The sequence below is a fragment of the Sinocyclocheilus grahami genome, unplaced genomic scaffold (genome assembly GCF_001515645.1).
Source record: "Sinocyclocheilus grahami isolate Dianchi unplaced genomic scaffold, SAMN03320097.WGS_v1.1 scaffold44.1, whole genome shotgun sequence".
Classification (NCBI taxonomy): Eukaryota; Metazoa; Chordata; class Actinopteri; order Cypriniformes; family Cyprinidae; genus Sinocyclocheilus; species Sinocyclocheilus grahami.
In genome coordinates, this window is record NW_015505223.1 from 2,031,248 (window position 1) to 2,051,761 (window position 20,514).

General features: G+C 37.3%; 1 protein-coding gene across 6 annotated transcripts in view; it reads left to right on the top strand.

Moving 5' to 3' along the window:
• Nucleotides 1-20,514, top strand: part of camta1b (calmodulin binding transcription activator 1b) — a 299,937-nt gene that overhangs the window by 126,087 nt on the left and 153,336 nt on the right. For all 6 annotated transcript variants that reach the window (XM_016268238.1, XM_016268239.1, XM_016268240.1 and 3 more), the window contains exon 3: nucleotides 17,086-17,153. In XM_016268238.1, coding sequence (XP_016123724.1) covers nucleotides 17,086-17,153 — 68 coding nt within the window. The remainder of the gene's footprint in view (nucleotides 1-17,085; nucleotides 17,154-20,514) is intronic.

Sequence of the window (20,514 nt, forward strand, 5' to 3'; positions counted from 1 at the left end):
CACTGCCTTTCTGCAGTTCTCACTGTCTAGTGAAGACTGAAACGCCTCGGGCGATGCCTGCAACCACAGGGAGACAGTCAGATGCTAACTCCTTTACTAATACAACAGCTCATATTCCCAAAACGCATATACACCATCCCAACCATACTCTGATTTGTTTGATATATCGATTAGTTGGAGTTTGACTTTTTTTTTTTTCAATAGACTACCTTGCCAGAAGATTTTTAGTTTTTTTTTTTCTTCGATTCACAAGTGCAATCAATGGGAGTAAATCTAAACAAAATTGTCTAAAAAGTACAATGTATATTGTTTTCAGGGCTCAACAAAAGCCAGTGGTGTGATCCCACTTTGTTGATTATTTACATGAGTTTTCATGCCTTGCATGCATAAATATTAGTTTTTCTGTCAGGACCCTTGACTAACGTGACCTGCCAGAACTAATGCTATGCTTGATTTCTTTGGTGAAATATTGAATGTTGTTGCAAATTCTGCGCATTTAAATACATAATTTAGCTGCCTAACATGTCACATTTGTGAGAATGATTTGTGAAGCATCGGTTAGAATGGGTTGAAAATTATAAACAGATCACTGTATACTGTTATATGCTGCAAAATCCAGTTTATGCATTTATAGCTGTCATGGAGTTTCATTATAGCTGTATAGTTTCCAGCTGTATTTGCATAACCTAATACATTTGGTGTTTAATGAAAAATGTAGGTTTGTTTTATTTTTAACAGTTGTATATGGCTAAGAGATTTATATATATACATCAGATTATATTTACAAAAGCAAAAAATAAAATTTATTAGTTGACATTTTATTAGCATTTTTTTATGCCAGAAAGAAAAATATATCACCTAATTGTATTTTTTTATTATGTAGAAGCTTAGTGTATTACTATTTTTTTCAAATAAAGATAATTGTTCTTGTATAAAATATAATTAAAAAAAATTCTATCATGTTTTATTTCATTTTTTATATATATTATTAGAATAAAAAATCCTTATTGTTGAGCTCTAGTTCATTCAGCCTGTTTTTCAATTTCACTTATCTAAAAAAGCATAAGGTAAATGGTTTATTCAAGCTGTTACTCTTAGAAGATAGAATTGGCCATGGACATACTGACTTGCTTGTAATTTTATTGCCTCCACATTTACTAATGCACTTCTACCTTTCTCTTGCTATGCATAAACCAGTTTAGTGCTCACCCATAACTTGGAAAGAGTTGCATGTTCATCCAGGGTCTTCGGTTTGACAGCTATCCAAAAAAGGCACGCACAGATCATTCGCGTTGCTGTCGGCAAGAGGTCCAGAAAGAGAACAGACGGCTTTTAAATCAATAACACCCCAAGCCTAGACAAAATTGAAAGTGATTAGATGTTACAGCCAAGCGTTGATATATGAGATCTATTGACAGTGTCATGACTGAAGCACTGATGTCGGCTTTGTTACGGGTCTAAACGCACAATGCGGTTCCCATTTGCAGCTCCTGCATGGCTGAAAGTGCTTTAATTAATTATTGGAAAGAGCCCGGTCTCTTTATTTCAGTGTCCTTTGTTGCCCTTTCACTTTAAAGTTATTTGTCTCTGGATGACCCTAGATTTCACAGCACATTGCCTCTGTCGTGTTTCTTCCGAGAGGGACTTCTTTTTTGCTGACAGAGAAGGAAATGTGATCTGTTAAATAAGTCATTCCCAAACGCTCTCTGACTTTTCGCCACCAGCAAAAGCGTTGAATGTGCTGAAAAGGCACGAGAGTGAGGCTAAAACAGAGAAAAGTAAGTTCTGTCACTTTGTGTGCCCTGAAGATTTTAACCTGATTATGAAGAACAGCAGCATTTCAGAGGCTGGAGTCAATATTGTTTATCTCTCGACAGATACGGTGAAGCCTCCAGGGTTTGGAGCGTCATCACAGGACGGTTTAGACTTTTTAATGGAAGATGTGTTCATGCAATCAGAACATAGGCACCCGAGACACATGTAACTTGATTCTGACACGCTCATGACACTTCATTATGATGATGGATCCATGTGGTCTGCAGAACGGAAACAATATTGCTCCATTCCAGAATCAAGTGAGCTGCGTACCTAGATGGTATGTTATGATGCCATATGCAAACTCTGAGGCAGCATAGCGGGAATCCTTTGCAGATAAGTCGATCTGAAAAATAAACACAAAAAATTAAGATAAAATATGTTAATATTAATTATAAATGTATAATACTTTATTAAAAGTATTCCAAAATTACTGATGAACGTATCTTAGTCATTTAAAAAAAAGAGTCTAATTTAACCAATTTATATAATAGTTTTGAAGTCTTTTATGCACTCGGAGGCTAACTCTACATTTATTTGATCAAAAATACAGTAAAAATGATATTGTAAAATATTATGATTTAAACAAACTTTTCTATTTGATTATATAGAGTATTAATGTAATTTATTCCTATGATGCAAAGCTGAATTTTCAGCATCAACACTTCAGTGTCACATGATCCTTTAGAAAGTATTCTAATATGCTGATTTGCTGCTCAAGAAACATTTCAATGTTGAAAACAGTAAGTGCTGTGTAATATTTATATTTATTTATTTATTTGTTTGTTTTGGAAATGCAGAACCCCTGAAGGGACAGTAAAAAAAATAGTGATGGTAAAAAATAAATAATAAATGGGAGGAACCGATACTACATTACTACTGTTGCATTCCCCTGAGAAATTTAGCATTCGCTCACCAAACTTTGAAAAAACTATATTTCAGTGCTTTTGTGATCTCAAAGTTTCTTGGAGGGATGCCATACTTTTGCAAAAAATTATTTTTCCTCCTGTCTCATATTTTTTTTCTATCACCATCTCTCCTCAGGAGCTCTGTATATTTTTGGAAACTTTTTTTATTTTTTTATTTAGACATTTTAGCCATGTTAGTTGAGATGCTGCCTGTGTAGATTCTGCCAGGCAGGTCACTAGGTTTCAGAACAGAGTTTATATGTGACAGGCAAACAATGACTCCAGATGCTAAATCAGTCTTTTGCTGTCTTTCATTTCTTCATGAAAATTTAATTCCATATTTAACTACAATAGTGGTTGTTAGGTTCATTTATGTACTTAGTCATATAAATGAACATACAGAAAGCACTGAAACCCTGACCATACAGCTGGTAGATGCGGGTAACTAGTGCCTGGTCTATTGTGTAATCTTTCTCAATCTTGGCCAGTGTGTAGATGGATTTCTTGGGTGCTCTGGACGGACTGGATTGATGTGGCGGTTTTCTGTGCTCTTGTGTTTTTGTCTGAGCATTGTAGCAGCAGTCAGTAACCGTGATGTATGTTGGGAAATTATATTACTCCTTCTCTCTCAAGTACATATTTTTACTCAACAAGTTTATTTATTTGCAACTTCCATGCTACACATCTTTTCTAAAAAAGACCAAAAGTAAGAATTGCTCATGGTTAAGTAATAATAGCCATAATAAATAGATCAGTCTTTCTTCAGGAGTGTGATGCAATGGTTATATCAAGCATCTCAACGCATTTCCAGAGAGGCAGAACACTCATGAAAGCGTTTTCCCAGCACTCCTCTTTAATTAAGATGAAAGAGGAGATTTCCTATAATCACTTACAACTCTCTTACTTATTTTTAAATCATATGTTTTAAAATGTAGTCTCTTCAGTGGTTTCTCAGATATTCATTTTGGCCACAAAAGCAGCTGAAATTGACCCTTTTTTATTTTTAAAGAAATTAATACTTTTATTTAATAAGGATGCATTCAATTGATCAAAAGAGACAGTAAAGACATTTATAATGTTACAAAGAATTTCTATTTTGAATAAGTTATTTTTGTTTCAACAGAAATAGTAACTAGCACAACTGTTTTCAACATTGATAATAATCAGAAATGTTTCTTGAGCAGCAAATCAGCATATTAGAATGATTTCTGAAGGATCATGTGACACTGAAGACTGGAGTAATGATGCTGAAAATTCAGCTTTGCAGCACAGGAATAAATTACATTTAAAAATACATTCAAATAGAAAACAGGTATTTTAAATTGTAATAATATTTCACAATATTAGTGTCTTTACTATATATTTTTTTAAATAACTGCATCCTAAGTGAGCATAAAAGACATCTTTCAGAAGCATTAAAAAAAATCTTACCAACCCAAAGTTTTGAACCATAGTGTTTATTAACCAAATACTTGCACATTACATAAATATAAACATAAACAAAAGAATTGCATTTAAAATTGTCCAAACACAGAGATCCTCCATAGACTTACTGTAGAAAAAGAGCAAAAGCTTTTCTAAGAAAATGGCAGATGGTAACAGTTGCTAAGGTAGGATTGGCTAGTAGTGTTTTAAGGCAGGGCATGGCAAAGGAGCAAAGAAATCACATAGGTTGATGGGTTCACATGCATAGACGAACATAGATCATGACAAAGCCTGATGCTTAAATTGCATATTTTACATTCTAGAACAGTTAACCCAACCAAACATCATGAAAATGATTTGTTTAAGTCATTTTTGTTCTGGCTTCCCAACTCTTTTCTCAGCGTGCAACACACTCTATCCCAGAGTATTTGTATTGGCTCCCTATGAGTAGAGGTCATCACATATGTCTGGTTGTCTTCCATAGGTGCCGTTTCATCTGCACCCATCATCTGCTCATCTCTCTAGCCTTCAGCCGTTGATTTTGATGGTGTAATAATATATGAGTTGTACCTGTGGCAGATGGACAGCTTCTGCGGAGATGGAGTTGAGTTTTTACAGCGCACACTCAGCGGTAGATGAGGGCAGGAGGTTTTGATACGATTCGAGACTGAACTTGTGACCTCAGGGAAAGCAGCAGGGTTACCATACGTGAGATGATTCCTCGATCTCAAAGGCGAGCGGCGAGGAACTTCATATTGTCCATCAACTTTTCCCATTTATCACAATCAGGGAACTGGGAAACTGATAGTCGGGTTAATTAGCCGCAGTGTTGAGCTATTATTGTGTGCTGGAGAGTATAAACCATGTTAAAAGCTTTGTAAATCTTTTGTTCCATAAACAAAACATGGCAAAATAATCAGCATGTTAACTTAGCATGTTTAATTTGGAAGTCAGATGCAAGAAAAAAAACATCTCATAGATCAGGGGTCTTCAGTGGGGGGCCCCTGACCCATAGGGGGTCCATGGGCGGGTTGTTGGATCTCAAGCATTGTTATTTTGTGGAAATAAATGGAAATGTGCTAAACGCGTTTACTTCAGCCAAAGCTAAAGTTAAGATGTTAAAGTTGAGTTTAATGTTTCGTTGTTCCTCTCACTTTACATTTTATTATATATTTTATAATACATTTGAATGTACAAGTTTATGACTCTGTGCATCAATAATGATTAATTTTAGTGCCTCGTAAGACTGTAATTTGAATTATAATTTAAGGAAGTAGAGTTACAATAAATTCAGATACATTCATAAACCTAGTGTGATTATAATGTAACTAGAAAAGGAAAGTTTGTCAAGACAAACTTTCAGCATTGGCTTGACAAAGCCGTTTTTAAGGTTTAATCGGCCTTATAGTTAGACAGACCAAATGGATAAATAAATTAACTTTAATTTTATTGTCCACGGTGGAAGAACACGTGATTTGTTATTGCATTTGTTGTTAAATCAGGAATTGAAAGCAAGCCAATTCTTAAATTATGAATTTTGCCCAACCTTGGAACAAAGCCTAATGGGTTTCAAGAATAAAGGAGCATTTCATTTTCTTCCATCTTTGTTGTTGCACCCTAAACCAGAAGATGAAGTAGATAAGTAGATCCTTTTTTTTCATGTTTTCTTTGCAGAATGGATTTTAACACAGTAAACCAGAGTATTACACTCATATTGGCAGCTGAAATAATAGTACAATTTGTTTTTAGCAGTAAAAAAATAAATACTACTGAAGTAGTCTAGCATTACTATTCTAGGACATATGTAGACCCCCAAATCTTACAGTTTATTTTCCCCCATATTCTAATATTGTACAGCATTACACATGTCGAGAAGGTGTGCTTGTTGTGTGTCTTGGATGCACATTTAGTTTATCAGTGAGTTCTCGCATCAACCTGGTGGCACCGCTGATCTGGCATCACCAGGCTAGGAAGCACATCTCAGATCACAGCCAGTGGAGGAAATTCAATATTCCATTGTGTCCCCAATCGAGCGCGAGCAGCAGCCTCGATCCCTGGCGAGGACGAGTGCCACTGCATTTCTGGAGTAGATCCCGGGTGAGCCCAAGCGGAGGACACGTCTCTCCTCCTTCCTGTCTCTGTCGGATCATGTATTCCTGATGGGGCCCGCGTGTCGTGGAGAAAGCATGAAACGTTCCATCATTCCTTCCCCACCGGGGCCTCACTGGCAGAGTCGGGACGGCTCCTAGAAGCTTCTGCCTGGGATGTGACCTTCACTCCCTCTTGTTGTAACAAGAGGTGGAGCACATGTGTGGATGGTGGCGGTTTGCTCCCTGGCTGTACTTATTCTCTCACGATACAATGAAGAAAAGGCATTGCATTGGTCGTCCAAAATTTGACCGACAACAATCAGGAAATGTCTTATTTTGAGCGCTCTTTGATTTTGGCCTTCCGTAGCTTTTACTGTATGTGACTTGTTTTGCTTTTGTGGTTTTAATTGATCTGCAGAGCCAGCTATTAATTGCCGTCGCTGTCCGACGAGCTGTAATGTGAATGATCTGAGTGAACTATTTACTGCTTCACTGTGCAAGTGGGGAGCTAAACAAGTGGACAAGTTCAAAACAAATTAAAAACGTTTAGGCTTTTGCAATTATGAGGAAAATTGCTTGGACGAAGTATTGCGATTTAAGTTTTTCCATCTGTAAATATCCCTGTTTTAGTGAAAGCTGTGGACTAATTAGATGAATGAGCTTTTTATTTACAAAAAATATATATTATTTTAGTGCTGCTTTCGAAGGCTGTTCGCTATTGTCGTTACACCTCTAACCTGTCAATTACACAGCTGAGATGCATTTATGAGTGTGTAGTATGTAGATGAGTATGCTGCTCATAGCTGACACTTAAACTGAATCATTCTCACGCACACGGTAATGGGAAAATCACATCACCTCTAATAATGCAGCCGCTGTTTTCATTAATGGCTGACCCTCTTCCCTGTCTCTCTTTCGGTCTCTCTCTCTCTCACTCTACCGCTCTTGACTATCTGATAACATCCTTGCAAATGAGAGTTTCATTTTTATCATGGAAGTCAGCAGCCTTGGTACTTGGACAAGGAAAAACAATCTTGCTAAGTGCCAGGATTCAGCCCACCTCTCTCTAACACTTTTTTTCTCTCTCTCTCTCTTCTACCTCTCCAGCACAATAACGCCCTCTCCTTATCATCGCCTGAGGTTTACAATTGACCAAAACAAACAGATAACCTAAGAGAGGAACAAGGCCACTGCAAAACAATAGAGAAAAGAGAAGATGAAGGGAGAGAATATAGAGAAATGGAGAATAAAAGCCTTTAGGAATACAAAATAATGAAAGCGACTGTTAAATGTGAGAGAGTCTAAATGAACAAGAAGGAATAAGGAAAAAGTGACAGCTCAAGCTCTATACCTCCATTTTGCATTTAGGTTTTATGCGTTTGACTGACACTTTTAAACAAAGTGACTTACAGTGCATTTGAACTGCAGTTTACCCTGGTAATACAAGCCAGCTTGGCATTGCTTGCGCAATCCTTTACCCGTTAAACAACAGGAATACACTTTTTATTTATGTTTTACATCTATTCCTTTAACAGATGTACATTCATATATTACTAATAGACATTCATTAATTTACGGGCTGGCTACAGGAACCCACTTTAACACTGTAGTTTGCCAATCTACAAATATGCAAGATATTTTTTTCTTAACTTAAAAACATGAAGTTTTTGTTTGTTTGTTTTTCAACTTATAATTTTTTTTTTCCTAGCGCTTAAACATTAGCTCATGGTGCACAGCCATGTTTCATAAATATTTATTATTTACATGTAATGTAACTTTAAGGTAATTAATGTTTATTAATGCATGTTTACAGTTTTCTGATGTTGGTTTTAATGGTCACATGATATGCAGGAAATCAGTTGAAAAATTTAATATTTTTTAGTAAGTGTTTTTTATTGTCTTTTTTTTAAATGATTTATTTTTACATTTTTATGGTTTGATTAATTATCAGCTTTTCGTTAAACTCATGAACCCAAAATGGTACAAGATTATCCTATTTACATCTATGTGATAAACGAGTTAGGTTAAAAGAAATCTAAAAGTAATCAAAAAGTAGTCTGATTATGTTACTTAAAATGTTTAATGTAATGGATTACGTTACTAATTACAATTTTTGTCATGTAATTTGGAATCAGTAACGTACTACAATTTGTAAGTAATCTACCCAGCACTGATTATTAGATTTAGCTTGTTAGTTACCAATATCATTGCACATGTTGTACATAACGCAGATCAGGATCCTAGTAAAATCTTAAGTATCTTTCTCATTTCTGCACTGCTCACAAATCGATCTTTAGCAGATTTTTTTTTTTTTTTTAAACGCAAAGGTTACATTTTACACATGCAGAATCCAATTTCCTCGTTCTCTGCATTCTTTCATAATTCATAAAAGCCTTGTGTCCTGGAACCTGTTGTCATATATTAATATTAATGACCCAAAACAAACATCATCACCCAGTGTGACTGATCACACTCTACACAAATGTTTACATCTCTTTGAACAACTGGAACTGAGTGCTGCAGGTTAACCTTAAACAGCTGCTGTGCTGAGAGGTCTGCTGGGATGCACACCTGCAAAAATATAAAAACAACAGAAGTAAAACTTTAGCCTGTTTGCCCCTATTGGCCCTCCACGTCTCTCAAAGCGCATAGCGAGAGTTATTTTCTGTGCTGAGGTGACAGGTTTGCCTGCCAGCTCTCTGTATCAAACAGCTGGAGAGCTGTGCGTGCAGCTCATGCTAAAACAAGCTGAATTGTTGTGGTCTGTTTACTGATGTGGGTCTAAAGGTTAGCAGATCAGGCCGAGCTGCTGTTAGTCATCTGAAAATCAGAAAACTTCAAACACTCAAAAGTAGACAAATACATATTCACAATAGCATTCATATTTTTTAAAAAGCGAATACATAACTATTTTCCTTTTTTAAAATGAATAGATATTCACAGTAGCATTCACATTTTAAAAAAAGCAAATATATATGTATACATTTTTTTTTAAATAAATAGGTATTCACAATAGCATTCATATTTTTAAAAGCAAATACATACCTATTTCTTTCAGATTTCTTTATTTAGTTACTTTTATGCATTTTGCTCTCGCAGCTTCTTATAATCTTGCTTTAATTGAAATATATATATTTTTTTTCTTATTCTTTCATGCATTTTATATTACTAACAATTCAGTTCTAGTTTATTTTACTAATATTCTGACTTGTGAAGCCGTTTTAACTGCATTTTGTGTATGACATCCATCCATTCATTCGTTCCACTGTTTTTATATTTTTATATCTGTGAAGGACCTTGAGTTGTATTTTATGTACTAAAGGTTCCATATAAATAATAATAATAATTATTATTATTACTTCTGTTTTTAGGCAACATGAAATGGCTTTTAACCCCTTTTTACCTGCATAATCGGAGTATTATACAATTAATTCTATAATAGGTATCGACAACATCATCTGAAAAGAAAGTCATTTCATAGACAGAGCAAGCTATTTGATTAAGGTTTTTTTTTTTTTTTGGTAAAACTTTTTGAAATATTGTTCAGTGACATGCATTTTACTGCCAACAAACAGGTACATAAGAAAGTAAAGGCAAGTTTGATTTCCTGTTGACCTTCAGACTGATTCTGTCTTTGGGTTGAGACATGTTGAGGAATGTTTTCATGTTCTGCATTGTCACATGAATTGTTTTCGTTCACACTTACTGTCCTTCTCATCTCCTATTCTTAGGACCCCTTAAATGTGCCCCCAACGGTGTAGCTACACAACTAGCACTTGATTAATTAAACCACTTGATTTAGTTCTTTGAGTTCTTCCAAAAGTTTTCAGATGGAGGTTCCTGGAGGACCATACTCAGGACCACTCTATGACCTGGATCCCCATTAATGGTCCTCTCACCTTCCCTGCCCTTCTCTGGCAGAGACTTCTTTTAAAGTATGCCACAGTACATTTCTCCAGTCCTCTGCCAACCTGAGCGAACATCAATCTTAGAGCACTGTGATGTCCTCTGCACCTTCGCCGGAGTCGTTCTCCTTGAGCCAGCGTCTGGACAGCCCAACCACACACATCCACTAATCAAAGTGGGCTCTGGAGCGGTATCTCCACAAAGTACAAGAGAGACATTGGCAAATGACAGTTAAAGGAAGCATTTATCTTTTCACTGCAATAAGCTATAGAGACTCCTGAGCATCATGTCGGTCTTGGCTTGTGTGTGCGCATGCGTACAGTATGAGGACCAGTGTGGCGGACGCAAGCACTATGATTAATGGCTCAATTTCCAATCCCACTTTTTTAAAGTGGATTGTCAATTTGCTCTCTGTGATTTGGTGACGTTTCATCTACTGAGTGGGTGGGGAGACAATGTAAAAGATTGTGGATGAGCAGTTTGATTATGATTATTGAGATGACAACTAGACTCTAGGATGGACTTCATCGCTTTTTTGCTGCTGACCTTGGGAGGGAAAGAGAAAGACACAGCCACATGTGGAAGCACATCTCACTGACATACAGGCCTAGAGGAACAAGTTCATAATGTGGGTTTCTAAGAACCTCCCTATTTTCCTTATACTGCTGTTAAAAAATTTGGAATAATTAAGTTTTCTTTATTGTTTGTTAAAGAAGTATCTTATGCTCACCAGGGCTGCATTTATTTGATCAAAAATATTGTGGAATATTATTACAATTTAAAACAAATGTTTTCTATGTGAATATATTTTAAAATGTATTTTATTGCTGTGACGCAAAGCTGAATTTTCAGCATCATTACTCCAGTCTTCAGTGTCACATGATCCTTCAGAAATCATTTTAATATGCTGATTTGCTGCTCAGTTTTGTATCATTTTTATCAGTTTTTATTAGTAGTGCTCAATTATTAATAATAGTTCTTATTATCAATGTTTAAAATTTGCTTAATATATATGCTAAATATTTTTGTGAAAAACAATTGTTTAGAATGATTTGATTAAAAAAACATAATTTATTTGAAGTGTTATGTTATAAATTATAACATTAAAATGTCTTTACTGTTAATTTTGATCATTATAATATGTCCTTGCTGAATAAAAGTATTATTATTATTTATTATTATTCTTTTATTTTTAATCTTGCTTATCCCAAACTTTTGAATGGTAGTGTATCACTGTTTTTACAAAAAATAGAAAGCAACAAAAACTGTTTTTAACATTGATAATAATAAGAAATGTTTCCTGAGCAGCAATTTAGCATATCGGAATGATTTCTGAAGGATCATGTGACACTGAAGACTGGAGTAATGATGCTGAAAATTCAGCTTTGCATCACAGGAATAAATGACATTTTAAAATACATTTAAAACAGTTCTTTTAATTTAATGTTTGTTCACACCTTAGTCTTTCCAGGCTGCCCTTGAGGAACCCCATGGTTACACAGATTAAAAGTGATGGTGTGCTCACATCAGAGCTGACCGTCCCGCTTGATAACGTGTGAGTGTTTGTTTAAGTGCGTTCAGCGTAGTTCAGCAGGGTATGCTCTGACTAATACTCATTTCACTGCCAGCCATCTATGTAACGCAGGATTTAAAGGTACCTGTGGGGACCATGGCAGGAACCAAGTGTGATGGAGTCTTGCGCTAATGAATCAGGGCACGTATTCAAAAAGGATCTGTCATGCAAAATTTTCTTCACCCTGCAGCAAATTGTGGAGGAGAGTAGTTTCAGCAGAATGAGGACTCTCTACAGCTTTCTTCACGGTGCCTCGGGGAGCAGTTTGGGTTTAAAGTGCATTCGAGTTCGGTCAAATGAGAGTCAGTTTTAGGATGACCCTCAGCAGAACTACAAGGCCTCCATCTTGGCCTAAATTAGAAACTGAATATGAATTATGCAGAAATCATTCAGAGATGTAAGAGCCTTGTATTAGGAGTGGGCATTTTAGCTACTGTCTGTCTCATATCTCATTTTATTTATTTATTTTCCCCTCATTTTTCCCTATTTGTCATACTGGTGCATTGCATTAGCGCACCACAGATCTTGTAGCAAAAACTTTTTCTTTTCTTTTTTTTTTAATGTAATTGCAATTTTTGCCTTAACTAATTCTAGAGTGTTACCCATGGTCAAGAACAAAAGACTCCCCTGAGCTCAAACGGGCCGGCTTGATCACTTCAACAAAGTGCTTGATCAAAGAGTGACTGACACTTTGAGTTAATAGCTGGAGTAATTGAACTAGATAGTCTCTACGGTTTTTTCACAAGCTCGACGGCGATGTAAAATCCACACGTTTTCCACCTTGTCTGTTTGGCAGCTCGAACGTTTCCCTTTAAATGAGCCTGTCAGGGAGTCATATTGTTCACAACGACTTGTCTTTCATATTGGGAACAACAGAGGGAGACGGATGGCAGGCCTGGCCTTTTGAAACAGGTAGCAGGATTTGCTCATGTCTTCCTTTGGTGTTGAATTGCTAGAAGTGTTTCAAAGATCATTTTCACAGGAGGTGGATTTGCATTTCATAAAGTTTAGCAACAAGCATTCAAGACGTAAGCCTGAGAGAGAGGTGGAGAGAGAGGCATTGTCTAGAAGGAAGAAGACACTTCAATTCATCTGGAAAGCCGGCTCCTTCTCACACGCCTCTCTTGACTCCCATTTACCCCCTACTATAGTTTAAAGAACGCTTTGAGGAGTTTCACATTTGTCGGCTCCTGAGTGGCAAACTTGGAGGCGCTCATTGGCAGTCAGAGCGAGGCGGTGCCACCCTTCAGGTTAAGTGCAGGTTAGGGAAAGAGCTGCCTGGAGCAGGTTCGCTAGAAGCCAAACGACTGGCTCCCAGCGTTCATGGGAAATCGGAGGGAAAGGGAACGGGAGAAACGAGGAAACAGGGAAGGGATGTTCTCTGGCAGAACACTGAAGCCCCGAGGCCTTCATCTTCATTTCAATACAAAATGACTTTGTCATATAATCTCTTTGGTGACTACAGCTCTGAGTTAGGAGCACGGAACAGAGGAATAATAAGGCAATGAGAGCAAAGAGGAGGGGAGGAGTGCTGGGAAAGTGTAGGAAGCACTAAAAGCAAGCCTAATGGAAAATGAGGAAAACTAGGGTGAGAAGGGACAGAAAAGACGAGCAGGCCGCTGAGAATTGACTCCAGAATAAACAGAATTTGACAAAGGCCTGGCTCCCCGATGCTCGGTATCTGTTTTGACGCTTGTTTGCCAAATTACAGCGGCCCATTGTTTTTCATTCAGTTCATCAGTGGCAGTGCCAGGACACTCCCGGGGTCCCAGCGTAACAAACAATCACACAGTGAAAATGCAGGCCCGGCCCAAAGGTAAACAGAATAACAAAGAAGTGTGTGTTGCGGTCACATAAGATAATGAAATGCTTTGTGAAAATATCACTTGACAACAATGAAGGCGGTCGTCGGTTGAGTTGGCACACATGCCTGGTGTCAGAAGCCATGTATGATCACTTTCAAATGATAAAACTAGCAGATTATCCAATCTCACACTCCATAATGCTAGCTGGATTTTTTTTCTCATTTGCTCAGTGTTATTGTCTTGGTTTTGGCTACTTAGTGTGGATGTTGTGACCTCTTGTTTAGCGACCAGCGTGTTTTGGTACACGAAACCTCCAGTTCAGTAATCAGATGTTGATTTTTTTTCATTTACTTTTTAATATTTATTAACTTATATTACTATCATCAATATAATAATTTTATAATAATGTTATCAATATAATTAGACAAACATTTCAAAATGATTCTTCTATCTATCTATCCATCTATCCATCCATCTGTCTGTCTGTCTATCTATCTATCGTTCTATCTATCATTCAGTTGCTCTTTCCATCCATTCTATCATTCAATCCTTCATTCTATTCGTTCAGTCATTTGTTTCATCCATCCATCCAAAAACGTAGAGACTTGACAATTTAGGCCTTGTCCACACTAATGTTTTCGCTTAAATGCATGTTTTTCTCTCCATTTTGGCCTTCCGTCCACATTGAGATGGCATTTTTGTCAAGGAAAACTGAAATTTTTGAAAATGCTCTCCAAAGTGGATACATTTGAAAATGCTGTTTCCGCGTAGTAGTGTAGAATGTGAAAACGGAGGCTTTTGAAAACGATGACGCATGTTTAGTCATGTGACGCATATTGTACCAATAGACATGTACAGAGTTCTGGCATGAAACTCTAGATGGCTCAGTCCGATAGGTCTAACTCAATCAGACCTAATGACATCATTATCACATGGCACAGCTGATTGGTTCTCTCCTGTATCGGTAGCCAATGAGCTCGCTGCTCAACATTCAAATATATGATTAGTGCTTGCAATAGCAGTTGCAGCTTGCTTCAGAAACCCTCCACCTTCCCCAGCTCCACCTGTATAGATCTGCTATTAGGTGATTCATGTATGATATATGGGGGTTATTCATACGTGTTATATGTGCAGCAGCAGTATTTCTTACATGCTTACAGCAGCATGTTGTGGATGTATTGGCAGTAGCAAGACTCTGTACTTGCTCTGCCGCAGCAGCACCCAGCAGCGTAGCAGATCTATTCCGCCAAGACCAAATATATTAGCATTGTCATGTACATTACCATGCCAATCCCTCAGAGAGTTGTCATGACAGAAATATTTTTATACTGGTAATTGTGCCTGTTATGTACTTTTCACTTTCACACTGTTGCTAAAGATATTTACTTTGTACACTCTTCATATTACAGTCCTAAAAAGATGACAGAAAAATTACTCACAATTGCTGCCCTGCAACAAAACATATGGGCAGTTGTGTTTTAGATCAAACATGAGTGAGCGGGACATGGACACGTCAGTGAATGATGAGAGATTTCCATAAATGAAATGATCCTGCAAGAAGAATTGCGTGAAACTTATTCTGTCTGTTGTCTGTCTCATCTTTCATGAGATTTTACACATGCGCAGTAAGGCGAATTTGACGTTTTCCGACATTTCAGTGTGGATGAGAAACTGATTTGAGCTCTGTTTTAATTCCTGAATTAAAATATTCCAATTCAAAAATGCAATTGGAATTAAAAAGCACTCTTGATTCTTTTCTGAATGGTTCACAAGACACTTGTGTCTATGAACACTTTCTCTTTCCTCTTGGCTCTTTAATGCACTACTCATTTCTCCTCTGTTAGACCCATCCCTCCCCTCTTTGCCTTCAGTAATGAGGGCAGCAGGGTTAAATTGGCACTGCACAAGTTGGCATCTCTAAATTGAAACCAAGAGAGAACATTGCCAGTTGTGTTCCCATACACTTCCCTGGGCCTTCTGCCTGTTCTCAGAGCCGAGCCAAGAGAGCATATGGCCGCATGTAGATACGCAGCGAATCTTTCGCGTGACTGTCATCTGAACACTCTACGCTAGTGAAGAGCGTCCTGATGTGTCTGTCCCGTAGACGTGCGCCACTTGTTACCCAAATCCTCTCTCTTTAGCCACATTCTACTTCATATAAAGCGTGAACAACTGTGAAAGAGCTGTTAACATATATGTGACGTACGTTGCCTCTGGATTCTAGAAGCCCAGACACTGATTCTCCTCACGCTTTGCTCAAATGAGCCCACTGGTGCATAAAATGAGATCGGTCTTTCAACTGATCTCAGAATTCAGGCATAAGTAACTCATTGCACGTGAATGTTGTCTTAAGCGCTCTTGTGGTGGTTGCACAGCGATACGATGCAGGATCTGCCACTTGTCAGGCGAGTTGATAGTCGATATGGCATGCTGATTGGCTGTAGGACTCGAGATGCGATTCGCCCCTCGGGGCTGTGTAATCTGGCTCCTGACAGCTGCTCAGTGGGCAGTCTGAACACTTTACGAATACCCCATAGTGACAGATGAACGATGGTCATCCTCAGGTCATCTAGAAACAACCATGACTCTCGTACCTTGGCTCAGAGATGGACGAGTTGCTCATACTAATGCTCAAACCTTGTTTCATAAGATCATGTTCTTGGACAATACTTGTTAAGTTTATATGACAGTGTTTTGTGGTGTTTAAATGGAGTACTCTAGGTTTATAAGGACTGCAGAACAAAGCTGGTCAATTTTACAGCACCTGAGAGAGTCAAACTCACTCGGCTTGGATACATTTGATTTAGTACTTTTAATAGTCTGATAACATTAAAGGCAACATGTAACCTGCTTTTCTTCTAGCTAATAAGCCCTCGACTCAAGGTTATGATGACCATACAATACAGCTATAGTGTGATCACATCTATCTATCTATCTATCATCTATCTATCTATCTATCTATCTATCTATCTATCTATCTAGCTGTCTTTCTATCTATCTAGCTGTCTTTCTGTCAATCATTCTATCGTTCTATCTCTCGTTCTATCATTTGTTTGTTCTATTGTTCATTCAGTTGTTCATCTGTTTTATCTGTCTGTCTGGCTGTCTCTGTCATTCTATACATCATTCCATCCATCCATCCATTGTTATATCTATATGTCTGTCTAGTCGTATATACCTAAAGGTTTAAAGGGGAGGTCTAATGCTATTTCATGCTTTCTGACTTATATACAATGTTAAAGAGTTGTATTCTCATGCTAAATATGGCCAAAGTTCCAAAAAACAATTTGGATGTATGGCGGAGTTCTGTGCCAAATACACTCCTTCTGGGTTCGTATAAGTTTCTGAAAGTTTTTTTTCGAGTACGGCCCTGTATGTAATGTTGTTGCTGATAAAGTGATAACTAGGATTTAGTTTCTTAAAATCGAAAATATTTGTCAACCTATATCTCAACTGATATATGAGATTAACATTGCATTGTTTTTTAACTATATCAGCATTTTTAAGACACAGAGAGTAAAAAGAGCACATTTCTAAATGTTTCTTCATTTATTCTGTTGCAGGAGATTGCGGCCTACTTGATTACATTTGAAAAACATGAGGAGTGGCTGACGACGTCCCCCAAAACCAGGTAAGATGACACGCGAGACAGCGTTTCCTCATTCCGAATGCACAGTGTTACCTGAAAAGCAGAAAGGTACGTTTCAGCACAGTTGCCAGTTCCTGCGCATTTCGTGGGCATGTGCAGACAGATAATGGAATATTAATGACTATTTATAATGCAAGATGTGGCCAGGTCTATTAACTTAATGCTGTCTTTGCTCACCAATGCCATTAACGTGGGTGGTAATGTGGTGAGATCGTAGAACATCACCCTACGGTGATAAGGGCTCCGCATGAAATGTACAGTGTTACTTGATTTACCGAGCAGTGATAATGAAAAAGCTTTTTACTTTTAATGTCAGTTTCTATATCTATCCCGAGAGATAACAGCTGTGATATGATGATGAATACAAATTAAGACAATATGTGATTATATATGAAGCGCACATCAAGAGCAACCGAATGGCACGCAGATTCATTCTAGACTTTGACGTTCCGAATGTTTTCAGTGCAGTGTATTTCTATAGAAATATAGAAGGCCATGCAATTCAATTTAATCGTAACATAAGGAACTTGGGAACATAGAAGAAAATATCCAACGGTATCAAAAAGGCAATTTTGCATGCTTATCTGTGGTGGACCAGAAAGATCAGTTTGGATTTATTCATAAACAGAAAGCTGTGGAAAGGGTAAGGGTTTGTATGGGAGGCAAATCAAGGGAAACTAAAAATGTGGGCTGACATATCACCACGGGGTTTTGGGTTCAAGAGCTGTTTACATGGACAGAGGTTGCCTGGCCAGCATCTGGACCTGTCATTCACAGAACGTGTACACACACTTCCGTAAGTACAGCGAGCAGACGAGGCAAATCAGAGCTGCTTTACTGAGCACACAACTGCTCAAGACTTTTAGAAGCAACCTTGTTTCCTTGTGTAACGATATTTAGTGATTCAGCTCTGACATCAGGTACCAAATGACTCATAAGATGTTTCTTGATTTGTTGTGTTTTACGTAGGCACAGACACACACATGCTGTGCCCCCCATAACATATTTTAAGAATGAAGCCATGCATAAAAATATCTGAGTGTCATTGCTTTAGATAACAAAATATCAAGTGTCTTTTATTTTGAAGAAAAAAGAACAAGCACATTTCAAGCAGAACAAAAAGTTAGTTGGTTTTAAATGATAAAACTACTTCTACTACTACTAGAACTTAGAAAACATGTGTTTTCTATCCAGATATGTGGATATGTGTGCATGTCCAGTGTGAGTTTTTTTACATTTTTGAGCACTTATCTACCAATGCAAATCACTACTCGTATATTGCAAAGATTGCTTTAACTGAAACATTTCCCGTCATGTACCAATTATGAAAATCTTGACAGATAATCCAATGAAATCAAAATGCAATGATATTTAGACATTTTTAATTGTGACTTATGTGTCTATATATATATATATATAACCTATGTTACAATAAATAAAAGAGATTGCACAATAAATTAAATGCGTTTTACTGGAATACTAAAATTATATGCACTCCTGTTCAAAATTTTGGAGTTGAATGTTTTTGAAAGAATATGCTCCCCAACGCTGCGTTTATTTAATAAAAAATACAATAAAAACAGTAATATTGTGGAATATTATTACAATTTAAAATAACTTTTCTGTTTGAAAAATTGGAAAATGTAAATTATACCTGTGATTCAAAGCTGAATTTTCAGCATCATTACTCCAGTCTTCAGTGTCACATAATCCTTCAGAAATCATTCTAATATGCTGATTTGCTCTTCAAGAAACATTTCTCATTATTATCAATGTTGTAAAATGTTTTTGCTACTTCATATTTTTGTGGAATCTGTAATGCATTTTTTAAGAATGTTTTTGATGAACATAAAAATACAGCATTTATTTCAATTTGAAATATTTTGTAATATTATACATGTATTTACTTTTGATCAGTTTAATGTGTACTTGCTAAATAAAAGTTTGCACTTAATTCAAAAAAGATTTGCTGTTGGAGAGAATTTGTGTGCTCCCATTATGTGGGTCACATGAGAAAAGTGCATCCAAATAAGAGCGTAATGATGAAGCGTTAATGATATGATCGCAGTGTGTGACAGCGCCAGGCCGCGGAGCAGCAGGGAAGAGACTGCTAGGCAACTGTCCTCTACACACACACACACACACAAACATGTAAACACAAGCGTTCACATGGAGTCTCAGACACACATACACATGTGCACCCAGACACACACACACAGGCTGTCTTCAGGGGTCACAACTAGTGTGAGGTCACACTGCATGCGACGACTGGAGATATGCAGCCGACATCACCCCCTAAACGCTTACACACACACACACATTCATCTCCTAATATAATTAAAACAATGAAAGCACTGCGATGATTGTCATCGTATTAATTCGAAGTTAAAAGAGTGCTTGTATCTTAGTAGTCACTCTTTATGAAGTGATAGGTTGGGTAATCACTCACGATAACTCATTTGAGAATATTAAATTGTTTTTATAGGACTTTGATGTATTTTTGTTGGTATTGGTGGATTTGAGATCATACTGATTCAGTGCTGTGAATTGTACACACATATGCTGCTCTGCTGTGCATTGTGTGAGTGGCTTTGTGTATTTGTATTTTTTTTATGTGCATGCTAACCTTGATATACCTGGCAGATCTTGGTAATATCACTGCTCTGTGTGAGTTGTGTGAGCCCACCACACACAAACAAGTAAACACAAGCGTTCACATGGAGTCTCAGACACACATACACATGTGCACCCAGACACACACACACAGGCTGTCTTCAGGGGTCACAACTAGTGTGAGGTCACACTGCATGCGACGACTGGAGATACGCAGCCGACATCACCCCCTAAACGCTTACACACACACACACATTCACCTCCTAATATAATTAAAACAATGAAAGCACTGCAATGATTGTCATCGTATTAATTCGATCTTAGTAGTCACTCTTTATGAAGTGATAGGTTGGGTAATCACTCACGATAACTCATTTGAGAATATTAAATTGTTTTTATAGGACTTTGATGTATTTTTGTTGGTATTGGTGGATTTGAGATCATATTGATTCAGTGCTGTGAATTGTACACACATATGCTGCTCTGCTGTGCATTGTGTGAGTGGCTTTGTGTATTTGTATTTTTTTTTATGTGCATGCTAACCTTGATATACCTGGCAGATCTTGGTAATATCACTGCTCTGTGTGAGTTGTGTGAGCCCACTTTCTATTAAAGATGCTTAAAGTGTATGTAAAAGGCCTGTGACAGCCTCACTGTTTGCTGGGATTCAGTTTTGAGGTTAACAGCACCACACGCTTTTTGACTTTTAATTATTAGAAATATTTGTTAT